The sequence below is a fragment of the Gilbertella persicaria genome (genome assembly GCF_025201335.1).
Source record: "Gilbertella persicaria strain CBS 190.32 chromosome Unknown B0P05scaffold_6, whole genome shotgun sequence".
Lineage (NCBI taxonomy): Eukaryota > Fungi > Mucoromycota > Mucoromycetes > Mucorales > Choanephoraceae > Gilbertella > Gilbertella persicaria.
The window spans coordinates 558,683-576,176 of NW_026251967.1; the positions used below are offsets into that span (position 1 = coordinate 558,683).

The window sequence follows — 17,494 nt, forward strand, 5'->3', positions numbered from 1 at the left end:
TTATTGACACGAAAAAAGAAAAAGAAGAAAAGAAGAAAAAGGCGCGTTTAGATCGGTATTTCAACTCAATGTTTATATTCAAAGTGACTTGTAAGTTTTTATTTAAGGAAAGGAGAGGGGTATTCAATAAAGATAATTTATGGCATATGGTTTAATCTTCTAATACTTTGTTGCTGTTGTATTTGTTGTAAAACATGCTCCAAATCTCTCACTCTTTGTTGGTGTTGAACGACATCATTTTGCAATTTCCTTATTTGTTCCACACTTTTGCGCAGTATGGTTCCTTTGTTCATTCGATTGACACCGTCGTCTAAACTATCAGGCAAAAGTGTACCTAGTTCTTGAATCCTTTCATTTATATTGTCTCGTCGTCTTCTTTCAACTAAAGAAAAAAAAAGTTTAGTTCTTTTTTTTAAAAAAAAAAAATGTATTTATATATGTTTTGTTTACCTGCATTATGAGATTCTCTTCGTCGTCGTCTTTTTTCCATGATGGCTTGCATACTACATACATATTAATAAGTGTATTCCTAGTTATTGACTTACTTTGCTTGAGCAGAATAGTCCTCAGAAGGATAATGCTCTTCTAAAAGATCATGATGAGAAGGATTTACAACCGAGGACGGCATATCTTCCATTCCAGGATAATCATGAAACCCCATATGAGAAGGTGCACTGCCTGCCATTTGTTTCATAGGATTATCAAAACTAGGATAGTAATGATGAGCATAGCCACCAGTCATGCCACCCATTGCCGCAGTTTCTATTTCGGTAGATGACCTTTTCATCTGTACACCAAAAGATTTTGTCTCATCAAACATATCTCCTTGCTGATAAGATGATTGTCGAGAACGATATTCGCCAATAGGTGAATTGGTAAGCTCAGAATAGTCTAAATCAGATAAAGAAGGAGAATCTTGTTGTTTCTGAGGGAACAAGAGCTGTGTGTTTTCCAACATTTGAGATGGATCAATGCCTATAGTAGAACCTTCTTTATTGTATCTCATTTGTTGCATATGATAAGCAGTTGGATGTGATAATCGGCTTGTGTTCTTATTGTTCATCATTGAAGAGAAAAAAAAAGAGAGAAAGAAAGAGTAAAAAAGGAAAAGAGAAGAAGAAGAAGGGAAACAATACGTATACAAATTTAATGTTTTGCGTACACTCGCGCGCGCGGGCCAATTGTTACTGAACCCAAAAAAAGGAAGATAAGATGTAACCTAACGCTTAAAATGGAGAAGAGGTCATTCATCAATACAATAGAGAGATATTGTGTACAAGGTAGGACAGAGGATAAGAAAGAGAGAGAGAGAGAGAGAGAAAGAAAAATAGTTTCATCTATTTGTTTATTTATTTCTTACCTTACAGAAAATAATAGAACTATAGTTGTTGTCTCATTGAAGTTGCTTATTCATATTGATCTTAAAAAGAGAATGAATACAAACAAGAAGGTTTAAGCACGGGATCAATGCTACCCTTTTGTTCCGGCAAACTAAAATAGATGTAACAACCACCGCATAGTTTCCTTTTACTGCAAGGTCTACCAAGTGCAAAAAGAAATTACACCTTGTCATGGGTCTTGTTTTGCTTGAAACTGTTTGTTGAGATGTAACAAGTTTTTTTTATTGACGCAAATCGTTTCAAAGAGATATCTATATATTTTTCATAAAAAGACGACTAATATATCCTTGTTAAGTTAATCTTTTGGCAGTAAAATTTCTCGTACTAAGCATATGCGATTTCTTTTTTTTTTTCTTTTTTCAAAGAAAAAAAAAGCTTGTTTCTCATTGTACCCTTAATGCAACCAGATTTTTCGGGATCTAAATAGCGTGTAAAACAGATGTGTATTTCAGACATACGGTTCTGGAATCGGTTCTATATCGATTGTATTCACAACTAATTGTACACCTTTTTGACTACCATTTCAACTAAGTTTAGTTTGTATCACGTGAAGTGATATACAAACAATAAAACACTATTTTTCAAAATGAAAATACAGTTCGAGAAAGGTCGAAAAAAAAACAGAATTAATGCAAAATGCTGCACCAGCATGGTTTCTAGTCAGCCAATTATTTACTATGCAATATATCCCATTAACGCATAAAAGAAAAAAACTTCTTGCTCAATCTCTTATTTCTGCTTGTTATTGTTTTTGATTTAGCATGTACAATTGCATCATCCTCAATCTCAAAAGGGAGACATAAGATTTCTAAATAATGCGTAGCTATCAACACAATATTTTTTTCTAATCATTATTAAATCAAATTTGTTTTCTATACTTTATTGGAGAAAAAAATAAATGTAGATCAAACAAAAATGTGTCTAACTATTCAAGTGAGTGATAAAGTCAAAGCGGTATGTTTTGATCCTATTATTTAATACTGATGTGCAGTGATACAGAGATACTCGATAGATATATCTAAATCTCAAAACAGAATGTCTTTAATCAATAATGAAAACCAAATATATTCAGGTCAGTTACTGCGAATCCGTGAGCCAAGATATCAGCAAGAAACATGATAGTACAAGAGAAAAGAAATTACAACTCACAAGCGACAATATAACTCGTCAGTCTTGAAAGTACTCATCAATGCTTTATCAATCTGCACAAAAAGATAAATAAAACATTGTCATAATATACCTATTTAAAAGACTTGTAGAAGAAATCAGACTATATAGCATAGACTGTATCATACAATTTACTGCTTAATGGACAAGATTGTCCATACGTTTCTCGGAAGAGCCGACGTCGTTCCTGTTGTTTAAAAAAAGTTTATTTATTTTTCAGGACCGTAGCCAATCGTTTGATGGCGTAGTTTTATCCAAGATCCTTTAATTACTTGCTTTTCCTCTTTCTCTCTTTTGTCACTTTACTTCTTCTTTTCTAAACCTTCTTTACGAGAAAAGAGTGTATTTCTTGTTATTACTATTATTTTGCACGTAAAGTTAAAGAAGGATTAAAGAAAGAAGTATTCATTTATATCATCATATACCATATCATATATTATATATCTTAAAAAAAAATAACAAACTATGCTTGACGAGGAAACCTCTCTTCCCCCGTCCACCGCAATTGCTACTCCAGGTGCAACAGAAGCTTTGTTGACCTTTGATTACCAAAAATTGCAAGAGTACTTTGAACAATTGCTTCCTCTTGTATTAGATGCTGATGTGACTGATCTGGAAAATACCTTGTTCTCATATCCTGATACTATGGAGAGACTCAAGCGGTTTGCTAACGATCCTCAAACACCTGTCATCTTTGTTATGAAAGAAAAAGAAGGTGGTAAAGATGATGGTAAAATATTGGAATCGACAACAACAGTAACTAACACATAGAGTAGAAGACGCGACTACGCCTCAAACTTTCTCTTATACTGTATCTCATGAAATCACCTATCTTCCTACACATGTGGGCTCTTTGGCTATTATTAAGCGTTTGCCCACATTAGACCCTACAAGACCACTTCAGAACCAGCTACAATTGATCAATTTGCCTGGTGCACCCAACTCGGCTGAACCTGGTCAAACAAGTGCTTATGAATTCTTGCACTCTTACATTCATTTAGCTGTCAGTCCTTACTTTAATGCCTATGTCAATGCTCGTCATGGTAAATCAAACGAAGTAAGCTCTTCCAAGAGCAAAAACGAAGATAACAAAATGGGTGTACCCATGGCCAAGAAGAAGATGGCTGAATTGGAATTGAGTTTGCTCCACTTGCAACAAAACGTCGAAATCCCAGAGATTTCACTCAACATTCACCCAGTAGTTCAAAAGGCTGTTGACAAGGTAAATTCACATAATACAAAAAAAAAGGAATAACTTAGTTTGTTAGTGTCGAGAACAAAGCAAGCGTGTTACTGTTGAAGCTGTTGATCCTACTTTGTTTTCTGATTCATCTTTTCTCAACAAACTCCAAGGTGATGTGAATGGTTGGATTAAAGAAATTCAAAAAGTTACCAAGATGTCTCGAGACCCTGCTAGCGGTACAGCTATTCAAGAAATCAATTTCTGGTTGAGTATGGAAAGAGCATTGGAAAAGATTGATGAGCAACTCAAGAGTGATCAAATCAGTAAGTGCACCAAAATTCAGTTTATCTTTTTATTCATCACTTTATGATAGCCCTCACTTTGGATATCTTGAAGCATGCTAAACGTTTCCATGCTACCGTCAGTTTCATTGCTGATACTGGTCTCAAGGAAGGCATGGAGCTTGGTAAGAAAGGTTATGAATGAAATCATTGTTTGACACATCACTCTATAGTACACAAATACAATCAGTTGATGAAAGATTTCCCCTTGAATGAACTCTTGTCAGCTACTGACTTGGATAAAATTAGAGAATCCTTACATATGATTTTCGGTCATCTTAACAAAAAGCTTAAATTATCGTAAGTAGAAATCTAGTCATTCAAAGCAGTTGTTTAATGCATGTTTGTTAGGCCTTATCCTATTCGACGTGCTTTACCTCTCGTAGAAGCTATTTCTAGAGATTTGAATGATCAGCTGCTCAAGGTGCTCGGTAGTCGTCGTATGATGTACATGGAATATGAAGATTTTGAACGCACTACAGCGGGTGCAGAATCTGTTTTTCATACCTGGGATGATTTGATCAAAGAATTCACCAATGTTGCCCGTGATGTAACCCGAAAGCGTTCTGAGAAGTTCCTGCCTATCAAGATCAACCCAGCCCATGCTAAATTACAAGAAAGAGTGACATTTGTTCGTGCTTTCCGTAAACAGCATGAGCAACTTCATCAAACCATTGTGCGTGTCATGACCAGCCCTCGTGCTAAAAAGGCTACTGTTGTCATTGACGGCCAAGTGAAGAGCGTCATGGAAGAAGAGGAGAGTGTTAGTATCAGTGATATTAATGCAGTAGAAGAAGTCAAATTGGCTTATGAAAGCGTCAAGAACATTGATGTACTTGATGTCTCTCCTGAGGGTACAGAAATTTGGGTGCAAGCAGAGACTGCTTACAATGAACGTGTGTCTCGTGTTGAAAACCAAATCATTGCTCGTTTGCGCGATCGTCTAGGAACAGCTAAAAGTGCCAATGAAATGTTCCGAGTCTTCAGTAAATTTAATGCACTTTTTGTGAGACCCAAGATTCGTGGTGCTATTCAAGAATACCAGACACAGTTAATTGATAGTGTCAAAGAAGACATTAACAAACTCCATGACAAGTTCAAAATGCAATACAGAAATTCAGAAGCATATCATATGGCTCAATTGCGTGATTTACCTCCTATTTCTGGTGCTATCATTTGGGCTCGTCAAATTGATCGTCAATTGTCATTGTACATGAAGCGTGTTGAGGATGTGCTTGGTAAGGGTTGGGAACTTTACGCTGAAGGTCAAAAGCTTCAGATTGAAAGCAGTAGTTTTCGCAAGAAGCTTGATACTCGTCTCATCTATGAAAACTGGCTTCAGGAAATCACTAAGCGCGACTTGTCTGTCTCTGGTCGTATCTTTGAGATTTCTCGTAACCGTGTCCAAAAGAATGCACTTCAGTTGGGTGTCAACTTTGATGGTCAAATCATCACTTTGTTTAAAGAAGTCCGTAATCTCTTGTGGCTTAATTTCCAAGTGCCTCACACTATTTCCAATGTTGCTAAAGATGCCAAACGTGTATACCCCTTTGCTGTCAGCTTGATGGAAACTGTCCGTACCTTCTCTCAAACTGTTCATAAAGTCAACCGCAATCCTGACATCTCCACCTTGGTTGCTGGGTACCGTCATGAAGTGCACAACATGATTACCAAAGGTATCAATTTGCGTTGGGACTATTTTGTCAATACCTATGATGCTCACCATCGTCCATTGTCATTCATGACTGGTACACCTTTGGATGCTCGTGAAAATCGTCATGTCATGTTTGTTCGTGAGTTTGCCAATGTGGTCTCTGTCTTCCAAGACAAAGTGGATGCTTTGATCGGTTATTATGACGATATTACAAAGGGCGTTGAGGAAATGAAGACATGCTCATATCAATCAGAACGGTTTGAAGATTATCTCGGTCGTGTTCAAAAACTCATTGATCGTCTCAACTTGGAAAACTACTCTAATCTTGACCAATGGGTAGCAGGCTTAGATAAACGTATTGAATCTGTCTTGATCTCTCGTTTACAAGAAGCCATCAAGTCTTGGACAAATGCTTTCATGGGCATTACCTTTGAAGATGTCGTTGTTCCTGAACCCAGTGTTTCTAAGAGCAGACGTAAGAGAAAGGCCGCCAATGGTACACTTCGTGATACTGCTGCTGCTGAGGAAACTGCCCTTGTTCAACAACAACAAAAGTTCCCTGATGTTAAGCCTGCACTTCAAACATTGGTACATGAGATTCGTATTCGTAACCAACTCATGTATCTTGATCCTCCTATTGAACAAGCTCGTACTAGCTGGTGGTTTCAACTCCACGACTGGCTTGCTGTTGTTTGTCACTTGCCTCGTATTCAAAGTTCTCGTTATGAAGGCGGTCTTAGTGTTAAAGATAACCCATCCATAGAAAAGACATATTCTAGCTTATTGACTCGTATGGGCGACAATTCTCTTGAATATGCTTATCAAATTGTGGAAGATAAGATTCGTCAAGTATCTGACTATGTCAATATTTGGCTTCAATATCAATCTCTTTGGGATTTGGAATCAAGTCACGTCTTTAGCATCCTTGAAGATGACCTTAGTAAATGGCAACAAATTCTGTTGGAAATCAAAAAAGCTCGCTCTACCTTTGACAATTCAGAGACTGAACAGTCCTTTGGTCCTCTTGTGATTGACTATGAACAAGTACAAAGCAAGGTCAATCAAAAATACGATCAATGGCAACGTGAAATCCTGAATAAGTTTGGTGCATTGTTGGGCACATCCATGAAGGACTTCCACACCAATGTATCTAAGGCTCGTTATGAATTAGAACAACAGTCTATTGAAAGTAACTCTACAGGTGAAGCAGTAACATTCATTACCTTTGTTCAAGACTTGAAGCGTAAGGTTGCCAAGTGGAATCAAGATGTGGATCTTTTCAGACAAGGTCAAAAGACTTTGGAGCGTCAACGATTCCAATTCCCTAACGACTGGGTCTATGTGGACCAAGTGGATGGTGAATGGAGTGCTTTCAATGAAATCTTAAGCAGAAAGAACAATGCCATTCAAGAACAAATTGCCGGTTTACAAATGAAGATCGTTGCCGAAGACAAAGTTGTCGAACAAAAGATTCGTGACATTTGTGCTGAATGGGAAAAGACCAAGCCTGTTCAAGGAGACATCAAACCCGATATTGCTACCAACACTTTGTCCATCTTTGAAGGTCGTGTTACTCGTCTCAAGGAAGAATATGACATGGTATGTCGTGCTAAAGAAGCTTTGGATCTGGAACAAACCTCAGAAGACCGCTTGGATCCTGTTCTTGAAGAACTTAGAGACCTCAAGGGTGTCTGGACAGCACTTGCTCGTGTTTGGCAATCTGTTTATGAAATTCGTGATACACCATGGTCTTCTGTTGTACCCAGAAAGGTCCGTCAACACATTGATGAACTGGTCAACTCTACCAAAGAAATGCCCAATCGTATGCGTCAATATGCTGCTTATGAGTACATGCAAGATACCTTGCGTCAACTTTTGCGTGTCAATCCTCTTGTGGGTGACCTCAAATCAGAAGCTCTTCGCGAACGTCACTGGCGTCAAATTTTCAAGTCACTTCGTGTTGAAGGTCGTTTTACTTTATCTGAAATGACTATTGGTCATTTGTGGGATCTTGATTTGAAACGTAACGAAGCTGTTATTAAGGAAGTTATTATGCAAGCTCAAGGTGAAATGGCTTTGGAAGAATTCTTGAAGCAAATCAAGGAAACCTGGACTGGTTACGTTTTGGACCTTGTCAATTACCAAAACCGTTGTCGCTTGATTCGTGGTTGGGATGATTTGTTTAACAAGTCGAGTGAACATATCAACTCTTTGACTGCCATGAAGTTGTCACCTTATTACAAGGTATTTGAAGAAGATGCTTCTGCTTGGGAAGACAAATTGAACCGTGTCCATGTCTTGTTTGATGTCTGGATTGATGTTCAACGTCAATGGGTCTACTTGGAAGGTATCTTTAGTGGTAACGTTGATATCAAACATTTGCTCCCTGTTGAAACTTCTCGTTTCCAAAGTATCAACACTGAATTTTTGACCGTTATGAAGAAGGTGTACAAGTCTCCATTCATCATGGATGTACTTAATATCCCCAATATCCAAAAGTCATTGGAACGTCTTGCTGAATTGCTCAGTAAGATTCAAAAAGCTCTTGGTGAATACCTTGAACGTGAACGTTCTTCTTTCCCTCGTTTCTACTTTGTGGGTGATGAAGATTTGCTTGAAATTATTGGTAACAGTAAAGATATTTTGCGTATTCAAAAACATTTCAAGAAGATGTTTGCTGGTATTGCTACTATCACTATGGATGAGGAGCAAACATGCATTACTGGTATGGCTTCAAAAGAAGGTGAAGAAGTCATGTTCAAGACACCTGTTAATGTCAAAGAAAACCCAAGAATCAATGACTGGCTCACTCTTCTTGAAAAAGAAATGCGTGTATCTCTTGCCTTGTTGCTGAATGATGCTGTGACTGAACTAGAGACCATTTACAATGCTGAAGAAATGAGCTCTCCTGACTTTATGGAATGGATTGATCGTTACCCTGCTCAATTGGTTGTGTTGGCTGCTCAAATCATCTGGACTCAATCTGTTGATAAGGCTTTGACCACCATGAGTGAATCAGCTGCAGGCGACGAAGCTCCTATTTCACACTCTATTATGCTTATTGAAAGAAACCTGAATATTTTGGCTGATGCAGTATTGCTTGACTTGAACGCTATCAAGCGCAGAAAGTGTGAACACTTGGTAACTGAACTTGTCCACCAGCGTGATGTTACCCGTCAATTAGCTGCTGACAATATTTCTTCACCTAAAGATTTCAACTGGCTTTACCACATGCGTTTCTACTTTAATCATGCAGTTGAGAATCCTATTGAGCGATTAACAATTAATATGGCTAATGCTCAGTTCTTCTATGGATACGAATACCTCGGTGTCGTCGATCGTCTTGTCCAAACACCATTGACTGATCGTTGTTACTTGACCTTGACTCAAGCCTTGGAGCAAAAACTTGGTGGTTCACCCTTTGGTCCTGCCGGTACTGGTAAGACTGAATCTGTCAAAGCCTTAGGTGTTCAACTGGGTCGCTTTGTTCTCGTCTTTTGTTGTGATGAAACATTCGATTTCCAAGCTATGGGTCGTATTTTTATTGGTCTTTGTCAAGTTGGTGCTTGGGGTTGTTTCGATGAATTTAATCGTCTTGAAGAACGTATCTTGTCTGCTGTTTCTCAACAAGTTCAGACTATTCAATTGGGTCTGAAGGAGGCTACTGTCAATCCTAACCATGAAATTGAATTAGTCGGTCGCAATGTTCGTGTTAACACTGATACTGGTATCTTCATCACCATGAACCCTGGTTATGCTGGTCGTTCCAATTTACCTGATAATTTGAAGAAGTTGTTTAGAAGTATGGCTATGACCAAGCCTGATCGTGAACTGATTGCTCAAGTCATGCTTTACTCTCAAGGTTTCCGTACTGCTGAAATTTTGGCTTCCAAGGTCGTGCCATTGTTCAACTTGTGTGCTGAACAACTTTCACCTCAATCTCACTATGATTTCGGTTTGCGTGCATTGAAGAGTGTCCTAGTCAGTGCTGGTAATCTGAAGCGTGACCGTTTGACTTCACTTCGTCAATCGATTGAAGAAGGTCAAGCTGATCAATCCGAATATACCAAGATTTCTGAACCTATTCCTGAACAACAATTGTTGATTTCCAGTATCCGTGAAACTGTAGAGCCTAAGCTTGTTGCTGATGATATTCCATTGTTAACAAGTTTGCTTGCTGATGTATTCCCTGGCGTCCATTATGCACCTGTCAATTTGGATCGTCTTAAAGAAGAACTACGCAAGGTCTGCGAGGAACGCCGTTATGTTCCTGGAGATGCTTGGATGGACAAGGTCATTCAATTGTATCAAATCCAGAATATTCACCACGGTCTCATGATGGTTGGTCCCTCAGGTGCTGGTAAATCTACTGCTTGGAAAACTCTCTTGACTGCTCTTGAGCGCGTAGAGGGTGTTGAAGGTGTTGCTTATACCATTGACCCCAAGGCTATTCCAAAAGATGCTCTTTATGGTACTTTGGATTCTACTACCCGTGAATGGACAGATGGTTTGTTTACACATATTCTTCGTAAAATTGTTGATAACGTTCGTGGTGAAAGTCAAAAGCGACACTGGATCATTTTCGATGGTGATGTGGATCCTGAATGGGTTGAAAACTTGAACTCTGTGCTTGATGATAACCGTTTGTTAACACTACCCAATGGTGAACGTCTCAATTTGCCACCTAACGTTCGTATCATGTTTGAAGTGGAAACATTGAAATATGCTACTTTGGCTACTGTTTCTCGTTGCGGTATGGTTTGGTTCAGTGAAGATATCATTACTTTGTCTATGATTTTCTCTAACTACCTTGAGACATTGCGCAACATCCCTATGGATGAGATTGAAGAAGAAGGACCTAGTTCCCAACGCACCTCTGAAAACAAAAACACTTCTGCTGAAGATGGTACTTCCATTTCTCCCAATCTTGCTGCTCAACGTTCCATTGCTGCTATCATGGCTCCTGATCTTTCTGACGAAAACTGTTTGGTTGCCAAGTGCTTGGACTATGCTTTTACCTTAGAGCACATCATGGACTTTACTCGTATGCGTGTGCTCTCAACTTTCTTTTCTTTGCTTAACAAGACTGTCAGAAATGTCCTTGAATATAACTCTCAGCATCCTGATTTCCCTATGACAGGTGATCACTTGGAAGGTTATATTCAAAAGCGTGTAATTTATGCTATCATTTGGAGTTTCTCTGGTGATGCTAAACTTGAACTTCGTACTGTGCTTGGTGATTTCATTCGTGGTGTCACCACCTACGAATTGCCTCCTGCCACTGAAAACTCAAGCATTATTGATTATGATATTGCTGTCAGCAGTGGACAATGGATTCCTTGGGAATCTAAGGTGCCTGTAGTGGAAATCGAAACACACAAGGTTGCAGATGCTGATATGATTATTCCTACTGTGGATACTGTCCGTCATGAAGAAGTTCTTTATTCTTGGTTGTCTGAACACAAGCCTCTTATTCTTTGTGGTCCTCCTGGTTCTGGTAAGACCATGACTTTGTTCAGTGCATTGCGTAAACTTCCTGATATGGAGGTTGTCGGCCTCAACTTCTCCAGTGCAACAACACCTGAATTGATTCTCAAGACATTTGAACAACACTGTGAATACAGAAAGACACCCAATGGTGTTATCTTGTCACCTACCATGATTGGTCGTTGGCTTGTTGTCTTTTGTGATGAAATCAACTTGCCTGCTACTGATAAATACTTTACTCAACGTGTTATTTCTTTCCTCAGACAATTAGTTGAATACAATGGTTTCTGGAGAACCTCGGACAAATCATGGGTTTCTTTGGAACGCATTCAATTTGTGGGTGCTTGTAATCCTCCTACTGATCCAGGTCGTGTTCCCCTCTCTCATCGTTTCTTGCGTCATGCTCCTCTTGTCATGGTGGATTATGCTGGTCAATTGTCACTGATGCAAATTTACGGTACTTTCACTAGAGCCATGCTCAAAGTAGTGCCTAATTTGCGTGGTTACTCTGAAGCACTTACGGGTGCTATGGTTGATCTCTACTTGGCCTCTCAAAAGCGCTTTACACCAGATATTCAAGCTCATTATATCTATTCTCCTCGTGAATTGACACGTTGGGTACGTGGTATTTATGAAGCTATCAAGCCTTTAGAAACCTTGACTGTGGAAGGTTTGGTGCGTATTTGGGCTCATGAAGCTTTACGTCTTTTCCAAGATCGTTTGGTTGATGAAGAGGAACGCAAATGGACTGATGATATGATTGATTCTATTGCTATGAAGCATTTCCCTGCTCTTAACCAGGAAGAAGCCCTTGAACGTCCTATTCTGTTCTCCAACTGGCTGTCTAAGCATTATATTCCTGTGAAGCGTGAGCAGTTGCGTGACTTTGCTAAGGCACGTCTCAAGGTCTTTTATGAAGAAGAATTGGATGTCGCTCTTGTTCTCTTTAACGATGTGCTTGAACATGTCCTTCGTATTGATCGTGTGTTTAGACAACCTCAAGGTCACTTACTGTTGATTGGTGTCAGTGGTTCCGGCAAGACCACCTTGTCGCGTTTTGTTGCTTGGATGAACGGCTTAAGTGTCTTCCAAATCAAGGCTCACAACAAATATACGGGTGCAGATTTTGACGACGATCTTCGTACTGTTCTTCGTCGTGCTGGTTGTAAGGGTGAGAAGATTTGTTTCATTATGGATGAATCAAACGTACTTGACTCGGGTTTCTTGGAACGTATGAATACCCTTTTAGCAAACGCTGAAGTTCCCGGCTTGTTTGAAGGTGATGAATATGCTTCGCTTATGACTGCATGTAAAGAAGGTGCTCAACGTGATGGTTTGATGCTTGATTCTAATGAAGAACTTTACAAATGGTTTACTCAACAAGTGATGCGTAACTTGCACGTCGTTTTTACTATGAATCCTCCAGAAGGCGGTCTTGCTTCTCGTGCGGCTACTTCACCCGCCTTGTTCAATCGTTGTGTTCTTGACTGGTTTGGTGACTGGCCTGATCAAGCTTTCTATCAAGTTGGTATTGAATTCACAAAGACCTTGGATCTTGATGTTCCCAACTATGGTGCTCCTCTTAATTTCCCTATTGCTTACCGTAACTTACCTATTCCTCCTAGTCATCGTGAAGCTGTTGTCAATGCACTTGTGTATGTTCATCAATCGCTTTATGAAATCAATTCTAAGCTCAGTAAGCGTCAAGGTCGCCATAATTATGCTACACCTCGTCACTTCCTTGATTTTATCTCTCACTATGTCCGTCTGTACAATGAAAAGCGTGAAGATTTGGAAGAACAACAACGCCATCTTAACGTTGGTTTAGAGAAGCTAAAGGATACTGTTATCAAGGTTGAAGAATTGAGAAAGAGTCTTGCTATCAAGAAGAACCAGCTTGAGATGAAGCAGAACCAAGCTAATGAAAAGATCAAGCAAATGTTGGCTGATGAAAAGGAAGCCGAACAAAAGAAGGCCGACTCACTTCAAATCAAGGCCAATCTGAAGATTCAAAACAAGGCAAGTATATGGGTGAATACAAAGGAATGTTATCTAACATCTTTTTATTAAATAGGAAATTGAAGCACGTCGTCATGTTGTAGATCATGACTTGGCTAATGCTGAACCTGCAGTGAAGGAAGCAGAACAAAGTGTCAGAAGTATTAAGAGACAGCATTTGACTGAAGTGCGTTCTATGGGTAATCCTCCCGAAGCTGTCAAGCTTACTATGGAATCTGTCTGTACTATGCTTGGCCACAAAATTGATAGTTGGAAAACTGTCCAAAGTATTATTCGTCGTGATGATTTCATTTCAAGCATTGTCAACTACAACACAGAAGGACAAATTACCAAGCAATTGCGTTCACACATGCGTCAAAATTTCCTTAGTAATCCTAACTTTGAATATGATATGGTTAACCGTGCCTCCAAGGCTTGTGGTCCTCTTTTCAAATGGGTTACTGCTCAAGTCAACTTCTCTGAAATCTTGGATCGTGTTGGCCCTCTTCGTGAAGAACTGAATCAGCTCCAACAAAGTTCTGAAGACACCAAGAACCAAGCTCTTGAAATTGAACAAATGATTGTTGATCTCGAAAAAAGTATTGGTCGTTACAAGGACGAATATGCTGCACTTGTGGGCGAAACTCAATTGATTAAGTCCGAAATGGAGCGCGTCAAGTTTAAGGTGGATCGTAGTATTACTCTTCTTAGTTCCTTGTCTTCTGAAAAGGTACGTTGGGAATCTGCTAGTCAAGCATTTGAAAGTCAAATGGGTACTATTGTGGGTGACGTCCTTTTGGCTGCTGCATTCATGGCTTACGGTGGTTACTTTGATCAACAATACCGTGATATTCTCATGCAAAAATGGATGGATCATCTCTCTGCTGCCAACATTCAATTCAAGCATGAAGTGTCTTTAACTGAATACTTGTCTACTGCCGATGATCGTCTTTCATGGCAAGCAAACTCTCTTCCTGCTGATCAACTCTGTATTGAGAATGCCATCATGCTCAAGCGTTTCGACAGATATCCTTTGATCATTGATCCCTCTGGTCAAGCAACCAATTTCTTGATTAATGAGTATAAAGATCGCAAGATTACAGTCACTAGTTTCTTGGACGATTCATTCATCAAGAACCTTGAAAGTGCTTTACGTTTCGGTAACCCTATTCTTATTCAAGATGTGGAACACCTTGATCCTATCTTGAACCCTGTCCTTAACAAGGAACTTCGTCGTACGGGTGGTCGTGTGTTGATTCGTTTGGGTAGTCAGGATATCGATTTCTCACCAGCATTTACGTTGTTCCTTTCCACTCGTGATCCTTCAGTCAACTTTGCACCTGATATTTGTTCTCGCGTCACCTTTGTTAACTTTACTGTCACCCGTGGCAGTTTGCAAAGTCAATGTTTGAACAAGGTGCTCAAGGCAGAAAGACCTGATGTAGATCAAAAGCGTACTGATTTGATTAAATTACAAGGTGAATTTCAACTCAAACTTCGTCATCTTGAAAAATCATTGTTACAAGCCTTGAATGAGTCAAAGGGTAATATTTTAGATGATGACAAGGTGATTGATACGCTTGAGACATTGAAGAAAGAAGCTGCTGAAATTACTCGCAAGGTAGATGAGACCAATACTGTTATGCAAGAAGTAGAACAAACAACTGCTATTTACACTCCTTTGGCCTCTGCATGTAGTTCCATTTTCTTTGCTATGGAGCAACTCAATTTGATCAACCACTTTTATCAATTCTCTCTTGATTTCTTCTATGAAATCTTTGAATATGTTATTCATGCCAATCCTAACTTGAAGGGTGTGACTGATCCTATTGATCGCCTGGAAATCCTCTCTCGCGATCTGTTCTCTGCTGCCTACAAACGTGCTTCTCGTACCTTGGTACATGAAGACTACACTATGTATGCTGTCTTGCTTTGTCAAATCCGTATTCGCGGTGCACAAGAGAATGTAGATGAAACTGAATACGATTTCTTGCTAAGTGGAGGTGATGTCATTGTTGGCTCGACAATAACAGCTGCTAGTTTGAGCCTTCCTAGTTTCATTTCTGATGAAACAGCCCAACGCGTCAAGGAATTCGCTACACTTGCTTGCTTCAGTCGATTGATTGATCATGTTGCTATGAATGAAAATGAATGGAAGACATTTATGGAACATCCTCAACCAGAAACAGTTGTTCCTTTGTGCTGGGAAAATGCTGGAAGTAATCGTAAGTAGACAACCTTATAAAAAGAAAATGGTATCTAATTCTGTATTTCATAGCTTCCATGGATTCGTTGCGTAAGATGCTAGTGATCAAGTGCTTTAGACCTGATCGTCTGTTACCTGCTGCTACCATTTTTGCTTCTGAAATCTTTGATTCTGAATTTATGAACACGGGTGAATTAAACTTGCAACAAATTGTTTCAGAAGAAGTAGGCAGTTCTACACCCTTGGCTCTTTGTTCTGTTCCAGGTTATGATGCCAGTTACCGTGTAGACAATTTGGTCTCTGAAAGTAACACGCGTTGTACTTCTGTTGCTATGGGTTCTGCTGAAGGTTTTGCTTTGGCTGATCAAGCTATTTCAACTGCTGTCAAGACTGGTAACTGGGTCATGCTCAAGAACGTTCACTTGGCTCCTTCTTGGCTTGGCCAACTTGAAAAGAAGCTGCATAGCATGAAGCCTCATCGTAACTTCCGTCTCTTTTTGACAATGGAAACAAACCCTAAGGTCCCTGTCAACCTTTTACGTATGTCTCGCATTTTGATGTTTGAACCACCACCAGGTATTAAGGCCAACCTTCAAGAATCACTTCGTAGTATTCCTCCTTCTCGCTGGTCTCGTGGACCTACGGAGCGTGCTCGTCTTTACTTTATGTTGGCATGGTTGCATGCTGTTGTTCAAGAGCGTCTTCGTTATGTTCCTTTGGGCTGGACCAAGGTTTATGAATTCAACGACTCTGATCAAGATTCTGCTTTTAACACCATTGATAAATGGTTAGATTCCGCTTCGAGTGGAAGAGCCAATATTTCACCCGAGAAGATTCCTTGGGATGCTATTCGCTCTCTCTTGAAACAATCTATTTATGGTGGTAGAATTGACAATGAATACGATCAGCGTCTTTTGGATTCCTTTGTCAACTCATTGTTTACTCCCGAATGTTACAATATTGACTTCAAGCTTGTTCATGGTAGTGATGAAGATGAAAAGGGTGTGGTCGTACCTGATGGAACTAAAATGGATCAATTCATGGACTGGGTCAACAAATTGCCTGACCGTGAACCACCTACCTGGCTTGGTTTGCCCTCTAATGCCGAGCGTGTATTGTTGATTTTGAAGGGTAACAATATGTTATCCAAGGTTCGCAAGATGAAGAGTCTAAGTGATGATGATGAAGCTGCTTATTCACAAGAGTCTGGTGCTACTAAGCAAGCTGCTGTCAATAATGCTCAGCCTGCTTGGATGCGTGCTTTAAGTCAATCTATTACTAACTGGTTAGCTCTTTTACCTACCAACATTAAGGCAATGCAACGTGACAGCCATGGTATCATGGACCCTCTTTTCCGTTTCTTTGAACGTGAAAACCAAATTGCTCGTAAATTACTCCAAATCATTCGCGAGGACTTGGTTTCGTTGCAAAAGGTGTGTCAAGGTGAACTGAAGCAAACCAACCACTTGAGACAATTGATGAATTGGTTGAACAAGGGCTTGATTCCTGATCACTGGAAACGATACAAGGTTCCCAAGAGTATCTCCCTGAATGCCTGGCTTGCTGATTTGAAACTGCGTATTGAACAAGTGGAATCTCTTGCACAAGAAACAAGCTTTGATCAAGTGGAAATTGCTATTGGTAGTTTGTTTACACCTGAAGCTTATGTAACAGCTACTCGACAAGCAACAGCACAACGCTACCAATGGTCTTTGGAAGAACTTGTATTGGATATTGACATTGGAAGCAGCAAGGATATGGACTCCTTGGGCTATTCTATTCGTGGTATGAAGATGGAAGGTGGTAAATGGAATGAAAAGGAAGTAGGCTTGACATCAGAACCAAGCAGTAAATTACCCAAGACAACGATTCGATGGATCAGAAAAGAACAAAAACAAGCCATTGATAACATGGTTGAATTGCCAGTTTATCTCAATTCAGACAGAAGTGATTTATTGTTTACAATCAGTGTTCCTGCTAATGCCGAAGAAAGAGACAGAATTCCACAAAGAGCAGTGGCTGTAGTCATTTCATTTTAATCACAATAAATTTTAAAAT

General features: G+C 39.5%; 2 protein-coding genes across 2 annotated transcripts; one reads left to right on the top strand and one right to left on the bottom strand.

Annotated features, from left to right (window-relative positions):
- Nucleotides 1-76: 76 nt before the first annotated feature.
- B0P05DRAFT_528897 (helix-loop-helix DNA-binding domain-containing protein) lies at nucleotides 77-1,159 on the bottom strand. Its single transcript, XM_051576684.1, has 3 exons — nucleotides 546-1,159; nucleotides 451-503; nucleotides 77-382 (listed from the first exon to the last, which is right to left on the bottom strand). Exons 1-3 carry the CDS (start codon nucleotides 1,064-1,066, stop codon nucleotides 138-140), a joined length of 819 nt encoding a protein of 272 aa, XP_051438218.1. The 5' UTR covers nucleotides 1,067-1,159; the 3' UTR covers nucleotides 77-137.
- Nucleotides 1,160-2,868: 1,709 nt separating this feature from the next.
- On the top strand, nucleotides 2,869-17,475 carry B0P05DRAFT_504743 (dynein heavy chain; the record flags this gene model as incomplete). Its single annotated transcript, XM_051575499.1, has 9 exons — nucleotides 2,869-3,297; nucleotides 3,344-3,789; nucleotides 3,836-4,073; nucleotides 4,124-4,216; nucleotides 4,265-4,391; nucleotides 4,443-13,251; nucleotides 13,307-15,455; nucleotides 15,509-15,976; nucleotides 16,034-17,475. The coding sequence occupies exons 1-9, from the start codon at nucleotides 3,033-3,035 to the stop codon at nucleotides 17,473-17,475; spliced, it is 14,037 nt and encodes a 4,678-aa protein (XP_051438219.1). The 5' UTR covers nucleotides 2,869-3,032.
- Nucleotides 17,476-17,494: the final 19 nt, after the last annotated feature.